Raw genomic sequence first — 24,720 nt, 5'->3', positions numbered from 1 at the left:
ACCTGTCGTTTATCCCCTACCCAGACCATGCCCCTACCTCCTCAGAGCCCCAAATATTAGCTGCTTAAACAGAGGGGACAGGTCTATGGCAATCAAGCTAACACCCTTTCTGAGAAGAATTATACAAGTTGGAAAACAAATGTTTTCACAAAAGTTATTTGAGGGCACCAAAGAAAAAGTCCAACCGGGACTTAAACACCAAGACCCGGAGTGGAGGGAAGCACCGAACGGGCCTCACATCTGCTGCTGCTTTTTCCTCTTGCAGAGTTTTCCTGTTCACAGAGTGGACCAGCTGAGCCAATCAGAACACATCAGCCAAGACCATGTGACACCCATTGAAACCAGAAGACAAACCCAGAAATTCACTGATGTCGGCATGGCCATGGGTCAAGACCAATTAAAGATCCAAGCAGGAAAGAGCCCTCCTGACTCCAGCTTCTGCTTGAGGTTACCCAGGCACTGGCTGATGCCCAAGCCATGGGTAGCTGAGGTCAGACATAGAAACCAAGCAGAAAGGCTCCAAGTCTTTACTTTGGTAGTCTCATGCTCCTGGGGAAAAAAACTGGACTTCAGACCCATCAAGCAGGAGAGATGTTGGTAAGAAACCATTGCTTTCAGTAGCACCCTGAGACAGGACAATGAGCTAAGAATTAAAAAAAAAAAAAGAAAAACAAAAAAAAACTGGTTGAAGTGGAACCTTCGTGCCAAAATAGTAAACAAATAAATGAATAAATCAGTCTGAATTCTACAAAAGCAGTGCCATCTACAGCTATTTGATCTTCACAATTAGTTTCTCATCAAGTAAATAAATAAATAAATAAAACCCTTGAAAGAAACAACAGGACCTGATGATCAAATTACAAAGTCAAGATAAAATAGAACTTAGAAGTAGAGCCAGAGATACCTTTGATTTTGGAGCTGTAACATGAAGACCACAGAGTGACTTTTACTAATTAGTCACGTGAACACACACAAATATGAAGAATTTTGCCAGAGAACTGTCATCTTGGGAAAATAAGCAAAGGACATGGTAGAAAGGAAAAGCATAATGACAGAATAGTAAAGTCTGCAGGTTAAACATAGCAGAAAGGAGGATTCATAAACTGGAAAGTAAGTCGCTAGATTGACCTGTAGATAAAGATGGAAATGTTAAAGAAAAGCAGACATACGCAGAGGGGACGGGTGTGTATATCATTAGAGTCTCAGAAGTAGAAAGGAGAGAGACTGTGGGGACCAAGAAGTGCCCAAAGCTGATGGAAGACATCAAGCCATGGTTTTACAGATCTCCACTGTGGAGGTAAAGAACACTGAGGGCCATTGTAACACATATACCAAAGCAAAAAGCATACAAATGCTAAAGAGGAGCCAAATGAAAATGATATGTAGTCATCAAAAAGCAAAACCAAGAATTTGTAACATAATTTTCAACAGAGACTGGAAACTAGAAAACAATGAAGTGTTAAATTCAAAGACAGAAAATATATGTGATCCTGGATTTCTAAGCCCAGTGAAATTGGCCTTTAAGAAGAGAGGACAGAATGGAGAGATGACTCAACAATTAAGAGCACTTGCTGTTCTTCCAGGACCAGAGTTGAATTCCCAGCACATGTCTGGTGGCTCAGAACCACCTGAAACTCCAGAGGATCCACCACCCTCTTTGGGGCATCACACTCTACGGGCACCTGTGCTCACATGTACATACCCACACACAAACACACAAAACTAAAATAAATAAGAGAAGACAAAATAATGATGCTTTCATGGAGATTATTCCACACTATGAGGGACACTTAAAGAGACTCTTCTTGAAGAAAGGATGGCCTCAGACATAGGGCCAACAGGTCAGAAGGAGTAAATCTGTGGCTAATGGGCACTGGCATCTTAAAACAGCAATGATGGCATGTGTCAAGTTCAAGAATGTATAGAATAAAAACTCACACCATGAATAGAGAAAAAATTTAATAAGGAAGCATGAGATGGAGTAGGAACACTGTGAAATGTTTTAATTGCCCAAGGGTGATAAAAATCATTTGAGTCACATCCATAGAGTAGACCACTGTTCAGCCTTAAAGAGGAAAGTAATTCCAGCACAGCCTATCGCTTGGCTGAACCTTAAAGATATATGTGAAATAAATTAAGTTCCAAACAGACAAATACATTCCATTTTTTATAAGGTCCTACAGTAGTTATTTTCAGAGGCAGGTGTTGCATTGAGGTTCCTAGGCAAAGGGGAACATTCTTGCTTCATGGATTCAGAGTTCATTTCAACAAATTAAAGGGTTCTAGGAGTCAATTACACAACAGTACAAATACACTTAGCTCTATTGAATTATACCATGCAGGAACGATTAGAGGGTAAAGTTCACATTGTGTGTGTTTTACCAAAATGTTTTAAAATTGTTAAGTGAAGTGGAGAGTCTATGTGGATGCAAACTTGGCTACCTATGAGAACTGTATAGAGAAATTAGATATCCTGCAGTTGTGTATTGCTACACATTTAGTAACTGTGACTCATATTTCATTTTTTTTTGCATAAAATTTTCAGTGATGTGGCTCTTCAGGATCTCCAAAGTTAAGCAGAATTGCTTTGTGGGTTCTGGGAGTGATGATCCCAGGCGGTGCCCTTAGTTTATGATGGTGACAGAGACACACAGCTGCTGTTGGAAACCCCTCAAGACCTGTTGTGAATCATGTTGTGGGAAAAGTGTCCCTCTGTCCCTGGTGAGGTGCCTAGAATTTTTTAGAAAGTGATAGAACCCTTGATCCTGTTTTTTTTTTTTTTAAGTAATTTAGCCTTCCTGGACTGAAGTATGCATGGTTGCAGATGGTAGATTAGATAATTAGATGAAGTTCCAGTGAAGTTCCACTGGTGGCCCAAGTGAGAGGGACAGGGACATAGGTCCAGATTGCGGCCATGGGAATAAAATATTTTGGAGCAATAATCTTCAGGATTAGGGATAAATTTGATGTGGGGAGAAAGAAGAGACACTAAGAGTAAATCAAAAGTGGCTGGTCTGCATAGAAACATGAGACATGGTACCATCTAGAGTGAGGATTGCCATGGGAGGTATTGGGCTCTTCAGAAAACTGGATTTAAGGTGTTCAGGATGTTCAAAACAAACACACCTGAATGACTGAAGAGATCAGCTGGGCCCTGACCTCACAGAATAGGTCAGGGTGTTCACTGTCTCTTCAGAAGTGAATTGAGGCTCCAGAGAGGAGCCTGAAGAAATGCTTCCAAGTGGAGAGACATGGGAAGTTGTGAATCTGGAACTCTGTCTCTAAAGGGCGGAAAGCACACATGAAGCTAGAATTGGAAACATGGGGGACAATCCTGGGGTGCAAGCTGAGTTGGAAGCCAAAAGGGCATCCTTGGAGGAGTCAGGTATTTGACCATGGTATCAGAGGCTTCCAAGGACACCACAAGCACCATAACTATTGGAATCTGCTATTTGAAGGTTAGGAGTGGTTGCTCTCGGGCTTTGGTGAGTAGAAGGGTATATAGTGGGTCAGAGTGGCCAGAGAATGACAAAGGAGAGGTCAGAAGTGTGAATAAAGAGAGAACAGGGGCTAAAGGACATGCTTGCTTTTCTACGGGTGTCTCAGAGTACAGACACATAGATGCACTGGAATGGGAATGCAAAGATCCAGGAGAGAGGATATGGGAAATCACTGAAGAGGAGTACTGGCTGTAGGGTTGGCTCTATACATGAAGAAGGTCCTCAATCTCTCTGGGTCAGAACATCCAATCAGGCTGTTCCTTGCCCCCTCTCTTCCTCCCTCCGTCTCTGTCATTCACTCCCCACTCTCTGACATCAACCACAGTCCTCAGAGCTGCTACAGAGTGCCCCATGTCAGCCTCTGCCACAGAGACCTGACCTTTCTCTTGTGTGTCTTTAATGAATTACATTTTCAGTGAGTACATGTACATATTTTGTGAACCAAAAGTGTAGTGAAGGAAGTCACACAGCACCTCCTGCTCTCTGCCCACCTACTCCAGTTCCTCCCCTCCCAGCCTCTGAGGCCTTGTAGATAGATAATCTCCCCTGGATCTTGGTCAAATTAGCTCAATGAAGTTCTTTGAGCCTTTCTCAAACACACTGGCTTCTGTGCTACCACAGCTCCGCTTCCTCAATTCCATCCCCTCCAAAATCATGATATCCCAACATGAGTTAAAAGTGTTTCTGTTATCGTGAGCAGGCTAAGGTTAACTATTGACTACTTCTGTTCACAAATAACCTCTCATTTCTCCTGCAGAAATGTTTGCCTTTAAAAAAAAAAATCTAATTTGTCTTGATTTTCATTTACTGGTTGCTATTTTTCCAACAGCATCTCAGAAACCTAGGATTATTTTCCCTGACCTTGCTTGATTAGCAAGGCTGCCCTGGAGATGCCCCTCCCAGCGGAGCCTCCCACAGGCGCATGCTAGCCTCTCTTCTGTCTGTACTACTGCCTGCTACTGCTGCCCGCGCCTGCTGCTGCTGTTTCTGCTGCCCCTGTCTGCTGCCACTGTCTCTCCCTGCTGGCTGCTGCTGCCCTAGCCTGCTGCCATCTCTACCAGCTGCCTGCTGCCTGCTGCTGCCCCTGACTGATGCTGCTGCTGCCCTTGACTGATGCTGCTGCCCCTGCCTGCTGCTGCTGCCCTTGACTGATGCTGCTACCCCTGACTGCTGCCTGCTGCCTCTCCCCGAGGCTGATGCCTCTGCCACATCTGCTGCTTCCTTAGTTTACCCTTCCTGTTGAAGCCATGTAGTCTCTCCAGTGACTGTGGAGTCAAAGTTGTCAAAGTGCTGTGCCATGAAAAACATCTTTATTCTATCTTCACATTCAATCTGTGGCTGGCTACATAACAACAGCTAGAGAAATGTTCCCTAATGTTTCAGGCATTCGTGACTGCTTTGCTTCTGGTTTCGTTGTTAGATGCCTGGTCCTGTTATGATTTCCTGCCCCGTGGACTGTTTTCTTCCATTGTTTGTTTTCTTCAGATGGGTTCTCACTTTGTAGCCCATGCAGACCTCACACTTATGGTCCTCTGTCTCTGCCCCTCAATTGCTAGCACATAGCTGTGACCCGGCTTATCTAGCTTTCTCTTGCGGTTCTCTGTGATTGCTCAGCGCCTGGTGGACCACTGTGCTGTGAAGCTCTTTCCCCTCCAGTTCCCGGAGACTCTCTCACCCACATCTCTATTATTTCCTGTATTTCACTTTGCTGTTTTTTCTTCTAGAACATTCTTTTGATTTAATACTGGGCTTCCTGTTTTGATCTGATTTTATTTTCTCTTATTTTATGGAAGATTATTTATATCCCAATTCTTCTATTGATTTTTTGAATTTGTTTATCTTATATTTAATTTCCAAGATTACTTCCTTTTCCACAACTGCTTGTTCACTTTTTATAGACACAATTTATCTCCTTATCTGCTCACCCACCTTGGTGAATCCTTCAAGATCACTTAAGAATCTGTGTCTTTTATGGCATCTCTCAATCATCCCTGTTCTCTACATCAGGGAGGATTTCCACAGCATCTTCATATTCTGCTAAGGTGCCATCTAATATGTCATTATATTTAGGCTTGCACCTCCTCCTACTAAAGGGATCAGCCCTATCTTCCAAGTTGTACTATAAGATGGATCTGGGACTACCCTTGAAAATTAAATTTAAAAAAAAACTAATTATAAATGTTTGATAGAAGAGTTGCAACTCAAGGTATTTGTCCATAAAATAAAACCAAAATAAGAAAGAAAAAACAAAAGACAAAAGGCAAAATCAGGTCATAAAGACCAAACTGGAATCTCCAATATTAAATTAAAAGTAGCCCCAGAAAGACACAGGGGAAAACATGCAGAAAATTTTTAAAAAGAAATGAAAAAATGTCTTAATTTAAAACAAAAGGTTAGTTTAATTTAAGGTTTTTATTTTGGGAGTTGGGGCAGGCTGGAGAGATGGCTCAGCAGTTCGAAGCACTTGCAGAGGACCTGAGTTCAGTTCCCACCACCAATATCAGGCAACTCAGAACCACCTGTAACTCCAGCTCCAGGGGATCCAATGCCCTCATCTGACCTCCGTGTGCATCTGCACACACACATACATATAGACACACACATGCACACACGCATACACACAGGCATATAGACACACACACAAATTTAATTTTGTTTTCTTTCAAGAAGATGCCCTGTGAGGGCCTTGAAAGTGTAAGAAATGCTTCACACGCACTTGCTGCTTTGAACTAAAAGGCCAGCTCAGTCCTCCCACTGCAGGACATCCCAGCTGGGATTCCTCCGGAGCAGCAAGTACAGGAATACCCAATAGTTTAAACATCTGTCCTGTGCCTCACTATTGTTTCGTTACTTAAGTCCATGTCAGTATCTCAGTGCCACATTTTAGGATGCCTTCCTTAAAGCTCTCTACTGGTATTTCATAAAAGAGAAAAAGAAAAAAGAAAAACCATACACATACTTCCTTGTAGTGTTTATATTTCCTTGGGCCATAAAATATTGAACTGAATTAAGTAGTTGACATACCCAGAACATTTGACACAGCCAGAGCCCTAAACAAATACATCTCAATCTTGGTCAGCTTCTGACTTGGCCAGTAGGATCTGAGGGGACTCGGGTGTACTAGAGAGCACCCAGCCATCCTCTGGTAATTCTCTGGTCCAGAGCATCAGTGAGTAGAAAGGATGAGAGAAGTTCTGTGCGGTTTCATGGGTGAGCATCAAAAGAGCACTCAGTGTAAACCAAGAGGGGGTCCTTGGCAGAAGTCGATCTCTGCCCCACCCCCAGGTCTCTTGGGTTCCCTTGCAGTCAAAGGCATACCCAGGTAAGCCAGCTGGCATGGATTAGTGCTCAGTCCTTAGTCTTAAACCAGGTAGTGGCTCCCTAGCCTAGCATGGGCTTGCCACCTTGGTCTCATTAAAACCAAGTTCCACCAAGCTGAACAGTACCTTCCTGGCCATGAATTCTGAGTGCATGCTGAATATGCCAGGCCCACAGACCCAGAACCCTTGCATTTCTACTTTCTGTGTCAGAGACCAACTGAACTCTGCCTTTCCAGCAGCTTGGGAAGTGTGTCTTGAACTATGCTTCCATGTCTCCCCCCTCCTCCTTTCCCTCACTTTCCCAACTACTATCAGGCTTTGGAGAAGTCAAATAGGTTTGCAGAGGAGGTGGATATAAGCTGCCTGGTTGGCTTTGGATGGCCCATGCCACAGCATGAATCATGCTTTATAGCAGCAAGACTGGTAGATTGTGGAGTCCTGCTGGCACCCTATTAGTTACTTTCATGTTGTGTTGAACACAGTATCTGATAGGAACAGCTCAGTTCACTGTTGCAGAAGGTTTCAGTACATGGTGGAGCAAGCATGGCAGGACCTGAGATTAAGCCCATACACATCTTGGTGGATCAGAGAGTAGAGGCTGAGGCAGGAACCAGGGTCTGGCTACGGCTTTCAAAGGCCATCCCTCATGATCTGCTCTCACCAGCCAGTCCCACCTCCTCAAGGTTCCTCAACCTCCCCACATTTCAGCACTGGCCAGGGAACAAAAAGTATGAACCTGTGGGGACCTTTGAGATTCCTACCATAACACATGGTGATGGCCTATGAAGCAGAAGAAATTAGTTGGGATTCACACTAGGACAAAACCTGTAACCCTGTTGGCATACTCATGGAATTGTGTAATGACCAACATGACAGACATGAAGGAAGTTGTCACCCCTCCTGCAGAGCCCATGGGGGCTTCAGAAAGAAGCTGGAATGCTTGTCAGAGCATCTCTCAGCAGACACTAGCCTCTGAGGTAGTGGGACACTGTGCTGCCACCCCACTAAAACGGAAATGCTGCTGTCAATCAGTTTGTGACCTCTTCAGGGAATGGCATATTCTACTTGGCACTGGCTTGTTGGGTGCCAAACTGGACTCCTGGGCTCAGTGCAGGTGGCAATACTCTGCCATGTTCTTCAAACCTCACAGATCCTGGGTTCCTTCTCTAATAACTTTCCTGTTTCTTCTGTGACTACCTCATAGTTGACTAATAAACAACACGGGCTGCATTTTAGATTGCTCATTAGATCAAACAACATAATTAAATTCAAAGTATTACCAAATCCCCTTTAGCTCCTGTTTTTAATTTTGTTTCATTGCTGGATTTTAATATTATGTGGCCCCAGGCACACTACTCTCAACTCTAGTGTTTTTAGTATTTAGCTAGTACTGTCTTTTCTTCTGCTGTGTAAGGATTAGTAAGGCCTGAATCTACTTCTAAGTCACAGGCCAGGTGCCTGCCTTTCTGGCCAGTTGCTGTTGCTCAGCCAGGGTGAGCTACTAAGGACAGCATCTGCCCAGTCATCCTTCTCTTCACCAGGATCTTCCTTCCTAGACAGCCGCAGCTGGTACTCCCTCTCCACGGGCTCTCTCCATGCTTACCACCCCCAGGCTTCTCCTCCCTTGCTCCTTCCACTGACTGTGAAAGGCAGCTTTGCTTTCCTCAAACATCTTTAAACCACTGAACTTCCCTTGGAACATCTGGAGTGGTGTGAAAGGTTTCTTCTGTGGTATGTCCTGTCTGGTCCCATCTGGCAAAAGCCTGACTTCCTGGATGCGCTTGCTGCTTCTGTTCTAGTAAGCTTAGCAATGGGGAGATGCGCACTGTCACACGGTAGAATAAAGCAGGGAGAAGATTTGCAGACAGCTCCAACTGTTTGTATCACAGCCACCAAAATTACCTGTCTAGGGACTGGAGAGATGTTTGCTGCATCTGTAAAGGACCCAAGTCCAGTTCCCAGCATCCATATAAGGCAGCTTACAACACCATATAACTCTAGCTTTTGGGGACCAGCACTGTCTGGCCCTCATGGGCATCTGCACAAATACAGACAGAGGCAAACACACATAATCAAATAAATCTTTTTTTTAAGTGCACATCCCTGCCTGAGCCCAAAGACAAACTATCCATTCTTATTCACCACCTTCTTCATCAATAATAAATAAATAAATAAATAAATAAAAAGTCTAGCCCACATAAGAGTGTTTCATACTTTAGACATTGTGATATGACATTCTCATCTACAATGTTCATACTTGAAAGCCACACAGTCACGCTGCAAAGGGAATTCCAGTGTTTAAGTAAGTTTATGGTTCTGTGTTGAGCCTGCAGCCCGTGGGTCACAGATCAGATGCCACCTGGCAGGGACTCTCTTCTTCTTAAAAGTTACAGAGGCCCTCAGTCAGCCACTGTGGACCTGAGTCTCCAGGGCAGATGGTCCCAGCACAGCTGCCATGCAAGCCATGGGCTCCTAACTTGGAGTAAGCACAAGGAACAGTCTGTGACACCAGGTCACAATGTTGGGCAGCTCACAATCACCTCTAACTCCAACTCCAGAAATGTAACATCTTCTGGCCCCCACGGGCACCTGCACACCCATTTAGATTCACACACACACACACACACACACACACACACAAATACACAATAACAAGTAAAAGACCCTGTCCTTTCTTATGTTTTCTTTATCTGTTCTTGTTTTTGATTCTCCTGTCTCTACCTCCCAAATGCTGGAATTATGAGCCACAGGCCTGGTTTATTCTGTGCTAGGGACAGAGTCCTGAACTTCTTGCATGCTAGGCAAACATTCCACTGAACGAACCACACCCACAGCCCTCCTGTACTTTCTTTCACTTACTAGCTGAGTAGATGACAAGTCATGGTCTGAATGAACCCTGAACCCTGTGTAATGCTGCCTCTCTCTCTCTCTCTTTCCTTGTCTTAGGGAATGCTGTCGGTTTTTTGGAGACAATGGCTTGACTTTGAAAGTGTTCTTTACCAAGGCAGCACCATTCGGTGTTCTTTGGACTCTCACAAACTACCTATACTTACACGCAATAAAGAAAATAAACACTACAGATGTCTCCGTGCTGTTCTGCTGCAACAAAGCTTTTGTTTTCTTGCTGTCATGGATCGTTCTCAGGGACAGATTCATGGGAGTGAGGGTAAGTTCTCTATTATCTGTCTTCCTCCCTCTCTCAGTCATGCCCACCAAAACCTGCCCAGTGACTGCATGTGCTAAACTGCAAGCATCAACTATGACCACTGCCCTTCTGAGTCTCAGCCACACTCAGTTCTTGCTATGATTTGCAAACTTTCTTGCTTGCCAACCATGCTAGATAAGTGTTCGTGTAAGCCCCTTTCATCCCAAGCCTTTGCACTGCATTCCCTAAAGTTTGTGCCAAGCGGGGAGTTGGCCAGGGAGTGGTGATGCCTTCATGCTGCCCTCTTCCTGTCCTGTGGCAACCTTCTGATCTGCAGCACATGGCATGTGTGTGTCCCGCAGCTAGGAGCTATCTGACACTCTTCTGACTCTTAGGTTAGGATGCATCTGAAACCCTGTGGATCCTTAGCGTACATGTATAATATGGACTTAGAGCCTCACCCGGACCATATAGCCAGAAATATTGCTGCTGAGTTCAAACTAAGAGGTGGTGCAGAGGGTAGGGGTAGGGGGCGCATTCCACTTCAAACTGTAGATCAAGAACAAACACAATGACATCACTTAAATGGCCTGGCATTTTCCAGGAGAGTCGTAGTAAATTTAAAGCTAGCCAGATTTCCTGACAGTTGCATGGAGCATGTCAGATCCTAGTAGGAACCTGGAGTGACCTAACCCAAGGAGAGCCAACAGGTGCTCCCTCTGGTGGCCAGGGGCTGCCTCTGCTGTTCATCTCCTTACCACAGAGCAGGACAGAACACTGGTCACTGGTGCAGCTAACCATTTCCTCCTTCCTCCTGAATGCTCAGGGCCCAGTGCTCAGTAGCCTCCTCGAGCTATCCATGTTGGCAACTATCAAGAGACAGACTCGAGATCCTCTGTTTCTGCCCTTGCTTCATTGTCCTGGGAACAATGACATCACCTTAAGGGTGGGCTTACGCCCACCTGAGTTATACAAACAGCAGTGAGGACATGAGTCAACTGCTGGTTCATATTTTTAGCTTACAGTGGGGGGTAGAGTTTGTTTTGAGACACAGGGTTAATTTTGGAATAAAAACTCACGCCCCGGGCTGCCACCCAGAAAAGCCTTCAGCAAATAAATGATCTAATACATACATCTCTGGGGAGACTGCAGGTGCTTCACACAGACTCAGAGCTAAAGACTTGGATGTCCTAGGGACACTGACCCATGGCCATGCCTTTCCAGGCTTCATTTAGGGGTCAAAAAATCAAGAGCCTTCAAAGAGCATTGGGGCATGGAGCAGATGTCCCAAGCAATTTTTTGTTACTGGAAAGGTAGACTTCAAGGTCAATGATATGTGCTGCAGAGAAAACAGAAAGGTCTGAGGTTGAGGGGTGTGGGTGTGGATGCACTTGAACTACTCAGCAGACTCATGGAACACGGGGTGGTTGAGATCTGTGCTTGTTTGTCATCGGTGGAGAGGGAACTTTCCAACTGCTAACGTTAGCCTCTGATTCGAGTGCTCTCTGCTGGTCACTGCACGCTACAGGTTTGTGCTAAGGTTTTCAATGCTCAGTAGGTGCTGTAGGAGAGGCCACTGGGTCAGCATGGGTGACAGGATGCTGTAACATGAAGACACTGTGCAGGCACGGTCTCCTTTTAACAGTGCATGGTTAGTCAATGAGGAGCTTCCCACTGCAGGCAGCAGGTTCAATACAAAGCTCAGACAGCTCATGGAATCTGTGAAATCAAACAATAGACAGCTGGAGGAGGGCCCAAGGTCGTGTCTAGCTGTAAATCACTCAGCATTCAGGTAGACATCTGGAGCAGGCAGCTACTTCCACTAGGGAGTTTCCAAAGATGTAAGAGTTGATATAGTTTCCAGCCCGGGGTCTGAGTGAACAATGTCAGCTTCACAGGCTTGAAGAATAGACCAAGGCCCCTCCTTGTGTGCAGGGGCAGTGATGAGGGGGGTAGGAGGGTGGCAAACAACCTGTGTGATTAGAATATTTGCTTCAAGCTACAGCTTGTTGAAGATGGGAAAGGGGCATCCTAAATCAGGTAGACAGGTCCAAAACCAAGGAAATTGTCTTATAATACATTCGAGACCCTGGTCGGTCCTGGTATCAAAGGACAAGGTGCTGCTGAAGTGTCTGCTTGAACAGGACTCAAACTGTCCCCATCTCTACTTACAAGTACTTTCCATGTGTAGCCTGGGCCAGAAGTTCTTGCATGGTGGTCAAATGCTCCATCTGGGAGTAGGTGATGAGGCCGTGGGTCCTTGAGCAGAACACCAATGTCTGAACCTTTGCTTACTCAGTCTTTAAAGTGGACAGGGAAGAGGCCACATTGGCTGCCCTGGATTAAGAAGTTATACCCAGAACTTGAAAAGCCAGGACAAGCTTGACAGGGTTTGAGGAGAGCTTACTGTGGCACAGAAAACAGGCTGGGAATACTTTCTCACTGAAGCAAACAAACACAAACAAACTCCTGTGTCTTATGTTTGGAACATGAAGCAGGTGGATCTTCATCATACCCTTGAACTCCTAGGCATGGAAGGATCCTGAAAGGGAGGTGGAAAACTGTCCACACACTTCTGACACCGGCTGGGGCCTTGTGTTCCAAAGGGGCTGCTGAAACTCAGAGAGCAGGAACCCCACTGTCAGATCTACAGACCTCCTCATGACCCCTGTCAGGACCCTAGGAAGTCAGTCTCTGGTGCCACCTACGTGTTGTCTCCACATCCGAGGGGAGCCATGGGGCCATCACCTGCCCTGTCTGACCCCTCTAGCCCAGTTCAGGTGGAAGCTCTTCACTGCTGATTTTTAACCAAGAGTGGAGCGAGTGGCAGAGGCTAGAATCTGCCTTGCAAGTCTTCAGGGAAAAAAAGTCCTTCTATTACTATTTCAGGTGTCAGCCATACATGCTCTTGGGATCATCAGAAATCAGGCTCCTCTATCTGTCTATCTGTCTGTCCATCATCTAGCTATTTCTCATTTCTCTATTATCTATCACCTATCTCTCATTTATCTATTGTCTGTTTGTCTGTCTCTTTCTCCCTCCCTCTCTGCTTCCTTCCCTCCTTCCTTCCCTCTTTTCAGGGTTTCATACCCTGAACTTCTGATCCTCCTGCCCCCAACTTCTCAGTGCTGGGATTACAGGTGCACACCACCGCTCCCAGATTATGCAAGGTTGAGGACTGAACCTGCGGCTTTGTGCATGACAGGCAACCTCTCTACCAACTGAGCCACATCATCCTGCTTTAAATTCTTCCTCTGGGCAGATGCCTCTAAGACCTAGCAGGAGCTGAGCACCGTGGTCTTGGGGCAGGAGTGCTTTGTCCCCCTTCTGCATTTCACCTGCTCTCATTCGCAGAATGAGGGATGCTCCTTTTCTGACATCCCTGCTTCGTGTCCTCATGCTAAACAGTTTCTCTCAGTCTATGTAGCATCTGTGTATGGAGTGTGTGTGTGTGTGTGTGTGTGTGTGTGTGTGTGTGTGTGTGTGTGTGTGTGTTAGATGAAAAGGGAAACAGCTGACTCTGAAGCAGCTAAAACGCAGCAAGGGTGAGCAGGCAGATGGGGCCAGGCTTCCCCATACTTGGTAGTCATCAGCTCCCCTAACCTCTTTTATAGGTAAATATAGCACAGTGTGGAACCCTTGCAGAAAGCAGGCCCTAGAAGACACATGTGGTTCAGCCGGAGAGTCAGCCACAGTGCCTCTTACTAACCCAAAGACTACGTGGGTCCCAGACACTCCTCTATTTCCATCTAAGAGCATGGCTGGCAGTGGCTTACTGTGTGTCTTAGCTGCTTCTCTTATTGCTGGGACGAAATACCCAACAAAGGTAACTTAAGGAAGGAAGGGTTTACATTGGCTCATGGTTTGAGAGTGCAGTTCAACACGGTGAGGAAGGCATGGTAGCAGAAGGGTGAGGTCACACTCCATCCACAGTCAGGAAGCAGAGACGTGAATGCTCTGCTTTTTATTCTCCTTTTTATTCAATCCAGGACACAAGCCCATGGGAAGGGACCACTCACAATCATGGTGGGTCATCCTACCTTCACTAACCCAATCTAGAAACTCCCTCATAGACAGGTCTGGCATTTCCATGATGAGTCTAAGCCCATCAAGTTGACCATCATGATCAACCACACACTCTGGGAATGATAGGCAGCCATTTAAATGTGTTAAACCAGCTTTGTTATCAAATAGACCTGAAGAAGTCTCTGTCTTAGCTCTTCCTCCAGCTCTGTGCCTTCAGGCAGATTCCTTATCCTTTCTGAGTCTTGGTCCTTCTGCCTATAAAAGGTGGCGAATGACACCATCTCCAGTTTCAAGGTTAAGCGAGGAAGCACACAGGAAATGCTTAGCTTGAACCCCCTGAAGCTTAGCTGTTGGATGCTGCCCCCAGTCAGTTTTGAAAGTTCTTCCCCTCTCCTGGTTTCTTGGGGCCATGGGAGCTCTGTGGCTGCCTCTGCTTGAACTTTGCACTGGATGCCAGGGCACTGTCCCCTCCGCGATTCAAACCTATAACCTCCAAGTGCTAAGAACAGCATAGAGGGAAAACACAGGGAAGACAAGGCTAAGGAGAAGGGAAAGGGGCCGTACTCCGGGCAGGATGTGGTCTGCAGCCCTTGTTGGTCAGTGGTACTGTCAAATGAGGACAACTGCTGCCGTCCCCACCATGCAATCCCTGTTGAGGAGGGAAATCACCACATCCGGGCCCTGTAAGGTACCTATAGAAGACTGAAGGAGAGTCATCAGTTTCCCAGGTGCTGACCAAGGACTGTCCCTCAGGCCTTATCAGGACTCACCAACCAGTCTGCACAATATGATCACCAGTCTTCCAAGGCTCATTGACCAGCCCTGGCAGCAGCCTGAGACAAAGCTACACTATCACCCTGTACCAGCTGCCTCAGATTTGGGTCATGCTAAGCTTGGATAGGTGTCCTTAAGAGATACCCATCAGCCACCTCTGCCCATTCTCCCCAGGAGTCTTAGAATGAAACACCACTTTCCTTCACCTGGAAGAACCCCATGAGTAGAAGAACATTGTAGCTCTCAGGCAGGCACTTAGAACTCCCTCCATCACCTGACAATGTTTCCCTCCTTCCCTGCAGATCGTGGCCGCCATCCTCGCCATCGCAGGCATTGTCATGATGACCTACGCAGATGGTTTCCACAGTCACTCAGTCATCGGCATAGCCCTGGTGGTGGGCTCTGCTTCCATGTCAGCCCTCTACAAGGTAGGCACAAGGAACCCACCTTCTTGGCAGGCAGGCATCAGGGTAGCAGCGCTCTGGAGCTCACAGCCTGTCACTTTGGATGTTCTGGATGGTGTCTGGGATTCTGAGGTGAGCAGATATTCTCAGTACGCATCAAGAGACAGCTCCAGGTCAGGGCCAGGTAGGCAGTTGAGAAAGATTGGACCCCTGAGCCGGCCTGTATTTGTGTCTGATGTGGCATGAAGACTAGATTATGTGTGTAGCTTTGTCATGTAAATACTTGGCTATGTGGTTTTGAGGGCACCAGCCAATTTGAGTCCACGAGTTGTTAGAACAATGCTTGTGAAATGCGTGCACTAAAGTATCTTTTTGGCAAGAGCCCGGTGGATATCTGTCATGGTGTCACTCTCTGAGGCAAGAGCATTGCCAGAAGCTTGTGGAGAGCCTGGGCTATGTTAGCAGATCTTTGCTTAAAGAAAAGAAAAGTTCTGACAAAATGTTGGAAGCTGTTGGAAAGTACTTCCTAGCTGCCAGTCTAGAAGCAGCAAATGACTGTCTGTGGTGGGGTGTGCAGCTCTTAGACCAATTCTGTGAGGTTCCATGCTGTCCCTTCCCCTAGCTCTTCCCCCACGCCTTTTCCTTTCACCTAGGTCCTCTCTCTCCCCCTCAGATGGATAATAAAAACGCAGACATTTTCAGGGCTGTAAAATGTCAGATGTCGTGGTCATGCCCCCTACACCAGTCATCTCTTCCTCCAGCCAGGCTCCATCACCTGAAGCTTCCACTACCCTTCCCAAACAGTGCCACCAGCTGGGGACTGCATGTTCCAGCACTTGAGCCTGATGGGGACATGTCACACCCAAACCACAATACCTGTTTAGAGGGACTCACTGGCGGCCAAAAGCTCTTCACTCCCTTTCCCTGTTGCCTGGACATATGTGGAGACCACAACAGGCAAAGGAGCCACAGGGACAGAGGAAGGACAGCCATGTCAATGCTTACCTGACTGGACACCTTGTTCACCAAGCACCAGGCTGGGCGGGGCCCACAGCCATGTCTGAGTCAAACCTCTGGCCACTCAGGCACATCCGTTCCTCCTCTCAGCCTTTTGAATGCCAAAATGGTGTGCAAACAAGAACGTTGCAGGGGGCAAAGTCTAGAGCAGCTCAATAAGGCCTATGTCATTTCTACAAAGGGAGGTAAGATGGAGCAGGGACTGGCAAAGTCCCTCAACTTGGGTTCAGAGAAAGCATCTTTGAAGGTGAAGTCCTCTCTGGGGGCAGTGACTGTTTAACTTGCTGCCCACGGTAATGCACTTGCCTTGCAAGCGTGGGGGCTAGAGTTCAGACTCCCAGTGCTGTGTAAATACCAACTGGGCGGCACACCCCAGCTGCAACGTCAGCACATGGAAAGCAGAGATGGGAGCCCCTCCAAGGACGCTGGCTAAACTAACCAAATCGCCAAGCTCTGGGTCCAAGTAGAAACCCTGTCATAAAATGTAAGTGGTGAATGAATCCAGGAAGAGACCTGAGGTCAATCTCTGGCCCCCATATCACTACACACACACACACACACACACACACACACACACACACACTGTCCTGGGTCAGGACCCATTGGAAGGCTCCTGAGAGGATGTACAATCACAGCAGATAGTTCTAAGGGAGGCAGCGTTGCGAGCACAACATGGAACAGCCTCATCCAGTATGCAGCCCTATTAGACTCCTGGCGATGAGCAATGTGAGGCCAGACGTAATTCAGCTTGAGCTGCTGTACCAGGACATGTGGGCTGCAGCACTCCATCAAATATCACCAGCCTTCACTGGCAGGCATAGAAAAGCAAACCCAGTGGGACCATAGTGCCCACTGCGTGCTCAGCCCCAGCTTTGTCGAGAATGCACTACTCTCCTCCCACATGCATGTATGTGTCCAGGGTACCGTCACCTCTTCCTCTCTCTGGCAGGTTCTGTTCAAGCTGCTGCTGGGCAGTGCCAAGTTCGGAGAAGCGGCCTTATTCCTGTCCATCCTGGGTGTATTCAACATCCTCTTCATCACCTGTATCCCCGTCATCCTCTACTTCACCAGAGTGGAGTACTGGAACTCCTTCGACGACATTCCATGGGGAAACCTCTGTGGGTTTTCCATTCTCTTATTGAGTAAGTGGCACCCGCCCTGTGCAGAAACCCCAGCAAGTAGCAACAGACACAGAACTCTTTGGAAACCCAAGTTAGGAAGGAAAAAAAAAAAATCCATGGTCCCTTGCTGACCTAAAGTTCTCACTCTTTTTTTCAAAGTCCATGGATATTTTTAAAGAACAATATTTAAGGTTTAAAAAAAAAAAAGATTTTTGGGAGATGGTCTTAGAAGGTAGGACCTTTAAAAAGATTTATTTATTTCATTATACATATAAGGGTGCATGAGTTTATTTATATTTATGAGTTTTGCTTGCCTGTATGTGCACCAGGAAATGTTTGACACCTGTGGAGGTCAGCAGAAGATATCAGATCCCCTGAGACTGGAATTACAGATGGCTGTAATGAGTGACAATGTGGATGCTAGGAAACAAACCCAGTCTTCTTCAAGAGGAAGAAGTGTTCTTAAACCACTGAGCCATCTCTCCCCCCCCCCCGTATTTTTATATTTATTTACGTGTGTGTGTGTGTGTGTGTGTGTGTGTGTGTGTGTGTGTATGAATGTATGCAGGTGTCCATGGAGGCCAGAAGGAGTTGTGAGATGTCTTGCATCTGGAGTTTGCAGCAGCTGTCTGATGAAGTGGGTGCTTGGAATTGAACCTAGGTCCTCTGTGAGAGCAACTAATACTCTTAGCTGTAGGCCATCTCTCCAGTCCCACTCCTTGGATTTTATGAGAGCTTTGCAGGTCTATTGGTCACTGTCATGGTCATTGTCATTGCAACTGTCACTGCTGTTCTGAATAGCACAATGGCAGTCCATGGTTAGTGAATTAATGTAACAATCACCCGAGGAGCATTGCTAAAGTGTCACTGTTCAGTAAAAATGATTAATTACTGTTATTAGAGTCTCACCATCATCACCACCCCCAGATGAAGGCTGCTGCTAGGAAGGAGAGTGGCAGAGAAGGCACCCACAAGTTCATTCTAGTTTCATTCTGATGCTGTGACAAATATAATGGTCAAAAGCAACTTAGAGGAGGAAAGGATTGATTCATCTGGCTTGCACTTCCAGGTCAGAGCCCAACACAGGGAAATCAGGGCAGGAAACACTTCCAGGTCACAGTCTAACAAACACAGAGGGAAATAAGGGCAGGAAACACTTCCAGGTCACAGTCTAACAACACTGAGGGAAATCAGAGCAGGAAACACTTCCAGGTCACACAGTTCAACACTGAGGGAAATCAGAGCAAGAACATATGACAGGAGCCTGAAGCAGAAATCATAGAGGAACTGTGCTTGCTGGCTTGTTCTTGAGCTCAGCCACTGGGTTACACTTAAGTAGCTTCTGTAGCCCGGGACCACCTGCCTAAGGATCGATGCTGCCCACAGTGGACCGGGTCCTCATACATCAATTAACTATGGAGACAATCCCCCACAGGCAGGTCCACAGGTCAGTCTGATTCAGTCTGATTCGGGCAACTCCTCAATTGAGACTCCCAATTGAGTGACAATAGGCTGTCAAGTTGACAATTAAAGCTAACCAGGTCATTGTATCCCTATTCACCCACCCCAGGAACAGAAACTATGAAGAATCATAGAGTCCATCAGACTGCCTGGTCCTCTCTCCTAGCCCTGGCTCTTTGGTCACCTTTTTCAGATCCTTACCCTTCTCCAAAACTCAAGTTCTGTGACTTGTTAGAATTCTTCTTCTTACCCCAATCCTGGACCTTCAAGAAAGAACTTAAGTTCATGGAATGACAGGACTCCTTATAATGCCTGCCTCCTGTCTCCATGAGAAGCTGGGGGGTCAAATACGCCAGCACAGAGGTCAAGGAAGGACAGTTATGAGTAACTGCACTCTTCTAAATTCTTTATTTCAGCATTCAATATTGTATTAAATTTTGGAATCGCTGTTACGTACCCCACACTGATGTCTCTTGGAATTGTCCTCAGTGTACCTGTGAATGCAGGTAAGCATTGTTTCATGGATTTCTGTCTCTGTTCATTTTAAACACACCATCTTTCAGGCTCACACACCCTTGAGAGCACACTTTCACATAGCCACTCATATCTATTCTAACTATGGCTGCTCACAAGGCATGTTTAACCTCTGCAAAGAAAGAAAATGCATTTAGTATAATGCTGTTTGTGGCATATGCAGTATTTTCCCATGACAGACTTGTATTTTTTGATATTCTTTTGTTTACCTATTTTACAGTATTTAGAGTGGAAGTGAGGGCCTCATGCACCCTAGGCAAGCTCCCTACCACTGAGCTTTGCTTCCTTAGTCCTTTCTAAGCATTTTATTTTGAGACAGGTTCTTCTCACTAAGCTTCCCAGGCTAGCCTTGAAGTCACATCATAGCCCAGATAGTCTTTGATTTCAAGTCCTTCTGCTCAGCCTCTGGGATTACAGGCACATGCCATCAGGCCCTACTTAACAGAGAGATTTCTATGTCCAGTTGAGCATAGAATGTCCAAAGCTGTCTCTCTTCTAACAAAGAATATAACTAGAAAAGCATGGAGCAGAAAATGACTGATTTTTTTTTGCCACACGGGGTAGTCATGTGGAATCAGGTTGGCACTCCAGTGAGGCGGGGGTGTTATTTCCTTCTGCCTCCTGGGAAAGGGTGAAAGTCCTTTGTTTGGGTATGGGAACCCACTTTGTCCTGCCCTGGAGCCTTGTAGCTGACATGAGTTGGCAGTTCTTCCCAAAGCTTGCCTTCATCTGTCCCCCACCTACTCTCCCGTCCTGCCTACTGTTGGTTTGAACTTTGGATTTCCTCTCCAAAATCCTCTGTCTCATGCCCTGGCTCCTGAAAAGTTGCCTCTGGGCCCCTGACTCCAGCCCATTAAAAGACTTGTCTCCCAGGGACCCAGCCCCATAGCCTATTCCCAAGCAAAGTCCCTCTTGATTCCAAGACTCTCCTGAAGCCCAGCTCCCTGGCTCCCCTCCCCCACCCTGCCCCCCAGTTCTGTATATGCCTTGCCTTGGCCAGACTTTCCCAGGTGCCTCATGGTCACAGTGTGAATAGACCTCAGAATACTGGGCTCAGCCCAGCACTCCCAACCCCATCCTAGATGTCTTTGGTCCCCATTCATCAGCCCCTTTGCCTGTCCCCTCACAATCGAAGGCTGTGCGTGCTCTTTTCGCACCCTATTGAGAAATAAAGGAAACAATTCATAAGACAGCTCTTCAGAGCTGGGGGTGGATGGCCAGCATGGCAGTACACCCTTGCAATTGCAGCCCCCAGGAAACATAGACAGGAGGCTCCCTTGGCTCATGGATCAGTCAGGCTGGCCTACTTAATGGGTTCGAAGCAAGAGAGAGACCCTGTTGCCCAAAAGGTAGATGGTACCCAAGGAACAATGGCTGAAGTAGACCCTCATCTCCACCTACAGCACAGCACTCATGTGAACACATATGCTTGTACACGCATATGCATTGGGGGGGGAGGGAGGAGAGAAGGGAAGGAATGAGGGAGGGTGGGAGAGAGAGAGAGAGAGAGAGAGAGAGAGAGAGAGAGAGAGAGAGAGAGAGAGAGAGAGAGATCTTCAAGTTAAGGCACCTGAGCTCCTGGACCTGGAAGGCATTTCTTACACAGCTTCCCCTGCAACCTTCGTGTTTTAATTTGGTGTTAACATGAATATATGGTAAAAGGCATATCCCACATTTGTTTGACATCAAGAGTTACTTTTGGCCACATCCTGCAGCCAAAAGCAGAGGGTTATTAATCCCATGTCAACTGCTGAATCCAGTTCCTGCAAGGAGGAGGGAGGCAAGGACCAGCATTCTGGAAACTGGCCGAGCAGAGCAGTCACCAGCCTGTAGGCTCACCCTGGCATCTGCTCAGGGGGCCCTGGGTGTACCGTTCCCAGCTAATGAATTAACAGAACACCATCAACGTTAAAACCTGAAGTGCTTCTGAAAGTCTACAGGACGGCCCTGAAAAGAACTGGTTTTGGGATGAACTACTACCCTCCCATTCCTTCTCTGCCTCCCTGTTAGACAACACGAGGAGGAAAGGAGAGGAGAGAAGGAGAAGGAGGTAGGAAGTTATGTAATTAACGGAGCCACACTGAGAGGAAAAAGCAGTCCCCACCAGAGTGAGTGGTGGACAGCTGCCTAGTTAGTCAGCATTAAGAGCTGGGAACTTCAGGGTTTGCACCCTCGAGTAGAGGACAGGTTTTGTTTTCTGTGTTTTGTTTTGTTTTTAGGCTAGACTATCTCTCTGAGGCAGGCAGGCTTCAAATGGGCCTAATCTGTGTTAGCCAAGGAGAAAAGAGATTCACTCCCAAACAGGAAAGAAGGGAACACCATCAGGGCTGTTAGGAGAGTGACTGGATTCATATAGATCAATCTAATCCTACTTCCCATTTAGTCCTGTCACCCGACTGCTCATCAGGACAAGCCAGGGGTCTTCAGGGAAGCCCTCAGAGCAAGGGACTTCACCTGAGACTTAGAGCCTCACAGTAACCAGTGGGCAAGGAATATCAAGAAGTCTTTATTACAGCTGGGTATGCTGGCATACATCTGTAAGCCCCCACTCAGGAGGCGAAGGAAGGCCTCCTCAGCTACATAGTGAGTTCAAGGATAGCCTGGGCTACATGAGACTCTATTTCAAGAAACAAAAACAAGGGGCATGGTTTGAGATGGCAAAGATACTTGCCACTCTGCCTGGTGACCTAGGTTCGATTCCTGGTACCTACAAAGTGGAAGGAGAGAAATGACTCCCAAAAGTTGTTCTTTGACCACACCGTGCCCCCCCACCCCAACACTCACATGATCATCAGCATAAAAGCAAAAATACATGAATAACTAACTAAATAAAGCTTTAAAATTCCACAAATTGTATCCTAAAAGAACAGGATCATATTTATCAAAACATACACACATATATGCACATATAGTGAGATTAAATTATAAAATAAATGTCATGTATAATGTAATGTGAAAAAGTACCAAAAATAAAATAGTATTTTTTTCATCCTGAAATCCCAAATTGGCCAGAACTAAACCTTGGCATGTCTAATTATACTTACATTTCCAATTACTCTTGATTTATTTTCTTCTCACACTCAAGTCACCATTTACAGCCTGGTGCTGGATTAGATTCAGATGGCAACACACAACCCAAGGCCTCAGAGGAGGCAGGTCTTAAGAAATTCCTTGTGATATCCTAGAGGCAACCCCAGCAGGCATTAACAAAACCCTGCTGGGCAGGATTCTGGGTCCCCAAAGGATTTCAAACATCCTGCCCTAGAGGATGCTTAGCTATATTACCATGTCCACAGCCCTGCTGCTGAGTAAATGCTACTCTGTCTCCCGTAGTGGTCGATCACTATACCAGTCAGATAGTATTCAATGGAGTCCGGGTCATCGCCATCATCATTATCGGCCTGGGTTTCCTCCTCTTGCTCCTGCCAGAAGAGTGGGATGTCTGGTTGATCAAGTTGCTCACCCGCCTCAAAGTAAGGAAGAAGGAAGAGACTGCAGAGAGCAGCGGGGACTTGGGCACAGGTCCCCAGAGCAGGAGCAGAAGAGCCCGCCCATCCTTTGCTCGCTGAGACCACTGCTCTGGGACTCTGGGATGCCCCCATGGTAATGTTTTTGAGGTCTATTCCTAAGGGAGGAACCTCAGGTGGGTGAGGTGTACATACATGTACAGTTTTGGTAATCTGCAGTAAGTTCTATGGTATTTATTGGCATGTCCAATTTGCTTGCACTTTCCCACATCAGACCTTCCACTTAAGGGTACCAATTCAAAAGGGAGGAGAAAAGAAACTCTCAGTGCTTCTTCAATGAATGTAAAATGGGGTAAAATGAGCCTTGCATTGATTGCTTCAGAGGGCAGGCAAGCTGGACACACCGGGGCAAATGCTCTGCCTCTTAGCAACTGAAAATGACATTGTACACTGTGATTATTTTTCAGCTACAGTAGGTCATATTTTGTTTTATATCAGAACTGTATACTTAATTTTAAGGAATTTCAATGAACCAAAAGATAATTGTCAGTTAATGTGGATGGATGGATGGACGGACAGACAGACGGACGGACGGACGGATGGATGGACGGATGGATGGATAGATGGATAGCTGGGTGGTGGACAGATGGGTGGATGGGAAGGGAAGAGAAAGGCGAAGCAGACAAGGATAATGGGCATGAAGATAATTGGAGGACAGGCCCGTGCCAGGTCACATAATAGAAAGTGGAAATCTGACCTAGCTGGCCTGCTTTCTTGTGTCTTCACAAGACCATGAGAACTTAGTGCCTTCTACAGCATCTCTGTCCTTACCTATGTGAAGCGAGGTGACATCATATGTCACTGGCGCCGTCTTATAATTTAGATGTAGAAATCTTTAAAAAACAAACTGTATGTGTATATGTGTGTACAAAAGTGACAAAGCTGGTGGCCAGTGTGTTTGGAAGGTGGTTGGTGTGTAGCACGCACAGCAGGTGCACTGTGTGGGAGGAATTGTTGGTGGCTTTCACTTCCAGACTAAGACTGAAACACTACTTACAGAGTCTGTAAACCTTTTTAAGAAACTTTTAAGCACCGGGCTGTTTACTTACACAATCTAGTCTGCCAGAAACTTCTATCTGTGATAGATCTGTATAGAGGGACTGGGGTTAGAGTTTACTATTTTTGAAGTTTACATTGTTACATATAAATGGGAACCTGATTTTGAAATGGTGTCATATCCCAATGGTGCATTCTGGAACCATGGAGTCTTTTGTTTCCTGGGGGAAAGGGGCACTCATGACCTGAACTTTTTAGCCAATTATTATTCTCAGTTTCCATTACTTGTTTGGCCAAACAGATTAATAAAATATTTGAAACAAAGAAAGCACTGAGTATGCTCTTGCTGGCACCTTGTCGCCTCCCACTAAGGGTCCTGATGCAGCCTGCAGTGTCTCCAAACCAATTCCTGGAAGGTCAGGCTGCCTGGCTGCCACGAGGGAAGGTGACTGTTGCCATGATGACAGATGATTGCATGGCAATCATGGGACTCATAGAAACTGTTAAGTCTCTGGGGCTGAAGAGATGGGGCAGTGGGAGAAGGAGTAGCGGGAAAGTTACTTACTGCACAAGCATGAGAACGGGAGTTCATATCCCCAACACCCATGTAAACAGCTGAGCATGGCCACACACACACACACACACACACACACACACACACACATACACACATACACACACGCACACACACACACACAGGCATGCATGTGCACACACATGCGTGCATGCACACACGTACTCACACATGCATGCACATACATACTCCAACACACACACCTACACACATACACATACACACATATACACACCATACTTACACACACATACACATACATACACATGCTTAACATACACACATATACATACACATGTACACACCACACATACACTTATA

The 24,720-nt window shown here is 46.4% G+C and overlaps 1 protein-coding gene across 2 annotated transcripts in view; it reads left to right on the top strand.

Annotated features, from left to right (window-relative positions):
- The window catches only part of Slc35f3 (solute carrier family 35 member F3), a 239,442-nt gene extending 216,103 nt beyond the window's left edge, over nt 1–23,339 (top strand). For both annotated transcript variants that reach the window (XM_051201539.1, XM_051201540.1), the window contains 5 exons: nt 9,767–9,986; nt 15,068–15,193; nt 17,136–17,328; nt 19,185–19,274; nt 22,636–23,339. In XM_051201539.1, coding sequence (XP_051057496.1) covers nt 9,767–9,986; nt 15,068–15,193; nt 17,136–17,328; nt 19,185–19,274; nt 22,636–22,871 — 865 coding nt within the window. In that variant the 3' untranslated portion in view covers nt 22,872–23,339. The remainder of the gene's footprint in view (nt 1–9,766; nt 9,987–15,067; nt 15,194–17,135; nt 17,329–19,184; nt 19,275–22,635) is intronic.
- Nucleotides 23,340–24,720: the final 1,381 nt, after the last annotated feature.

This window comes from Phodopus roborovskii, unplaced genomic scaffold (genome assembly GCF_943737965.1).
Source record: "Phodopus roborovskii unplaced genomic scaffold, PHOROB, whole genome shotgun sequence".
NCBI classification, from domain to species: Eukaryota; Metazoa; Chordata; class Mammalia; order Rodentia; family Cricetidae; genus Phodopus; species Phodopus roborovskii.
This window is presented reverse-complemented; position numbering and strand designations above follow the sequence as displayed.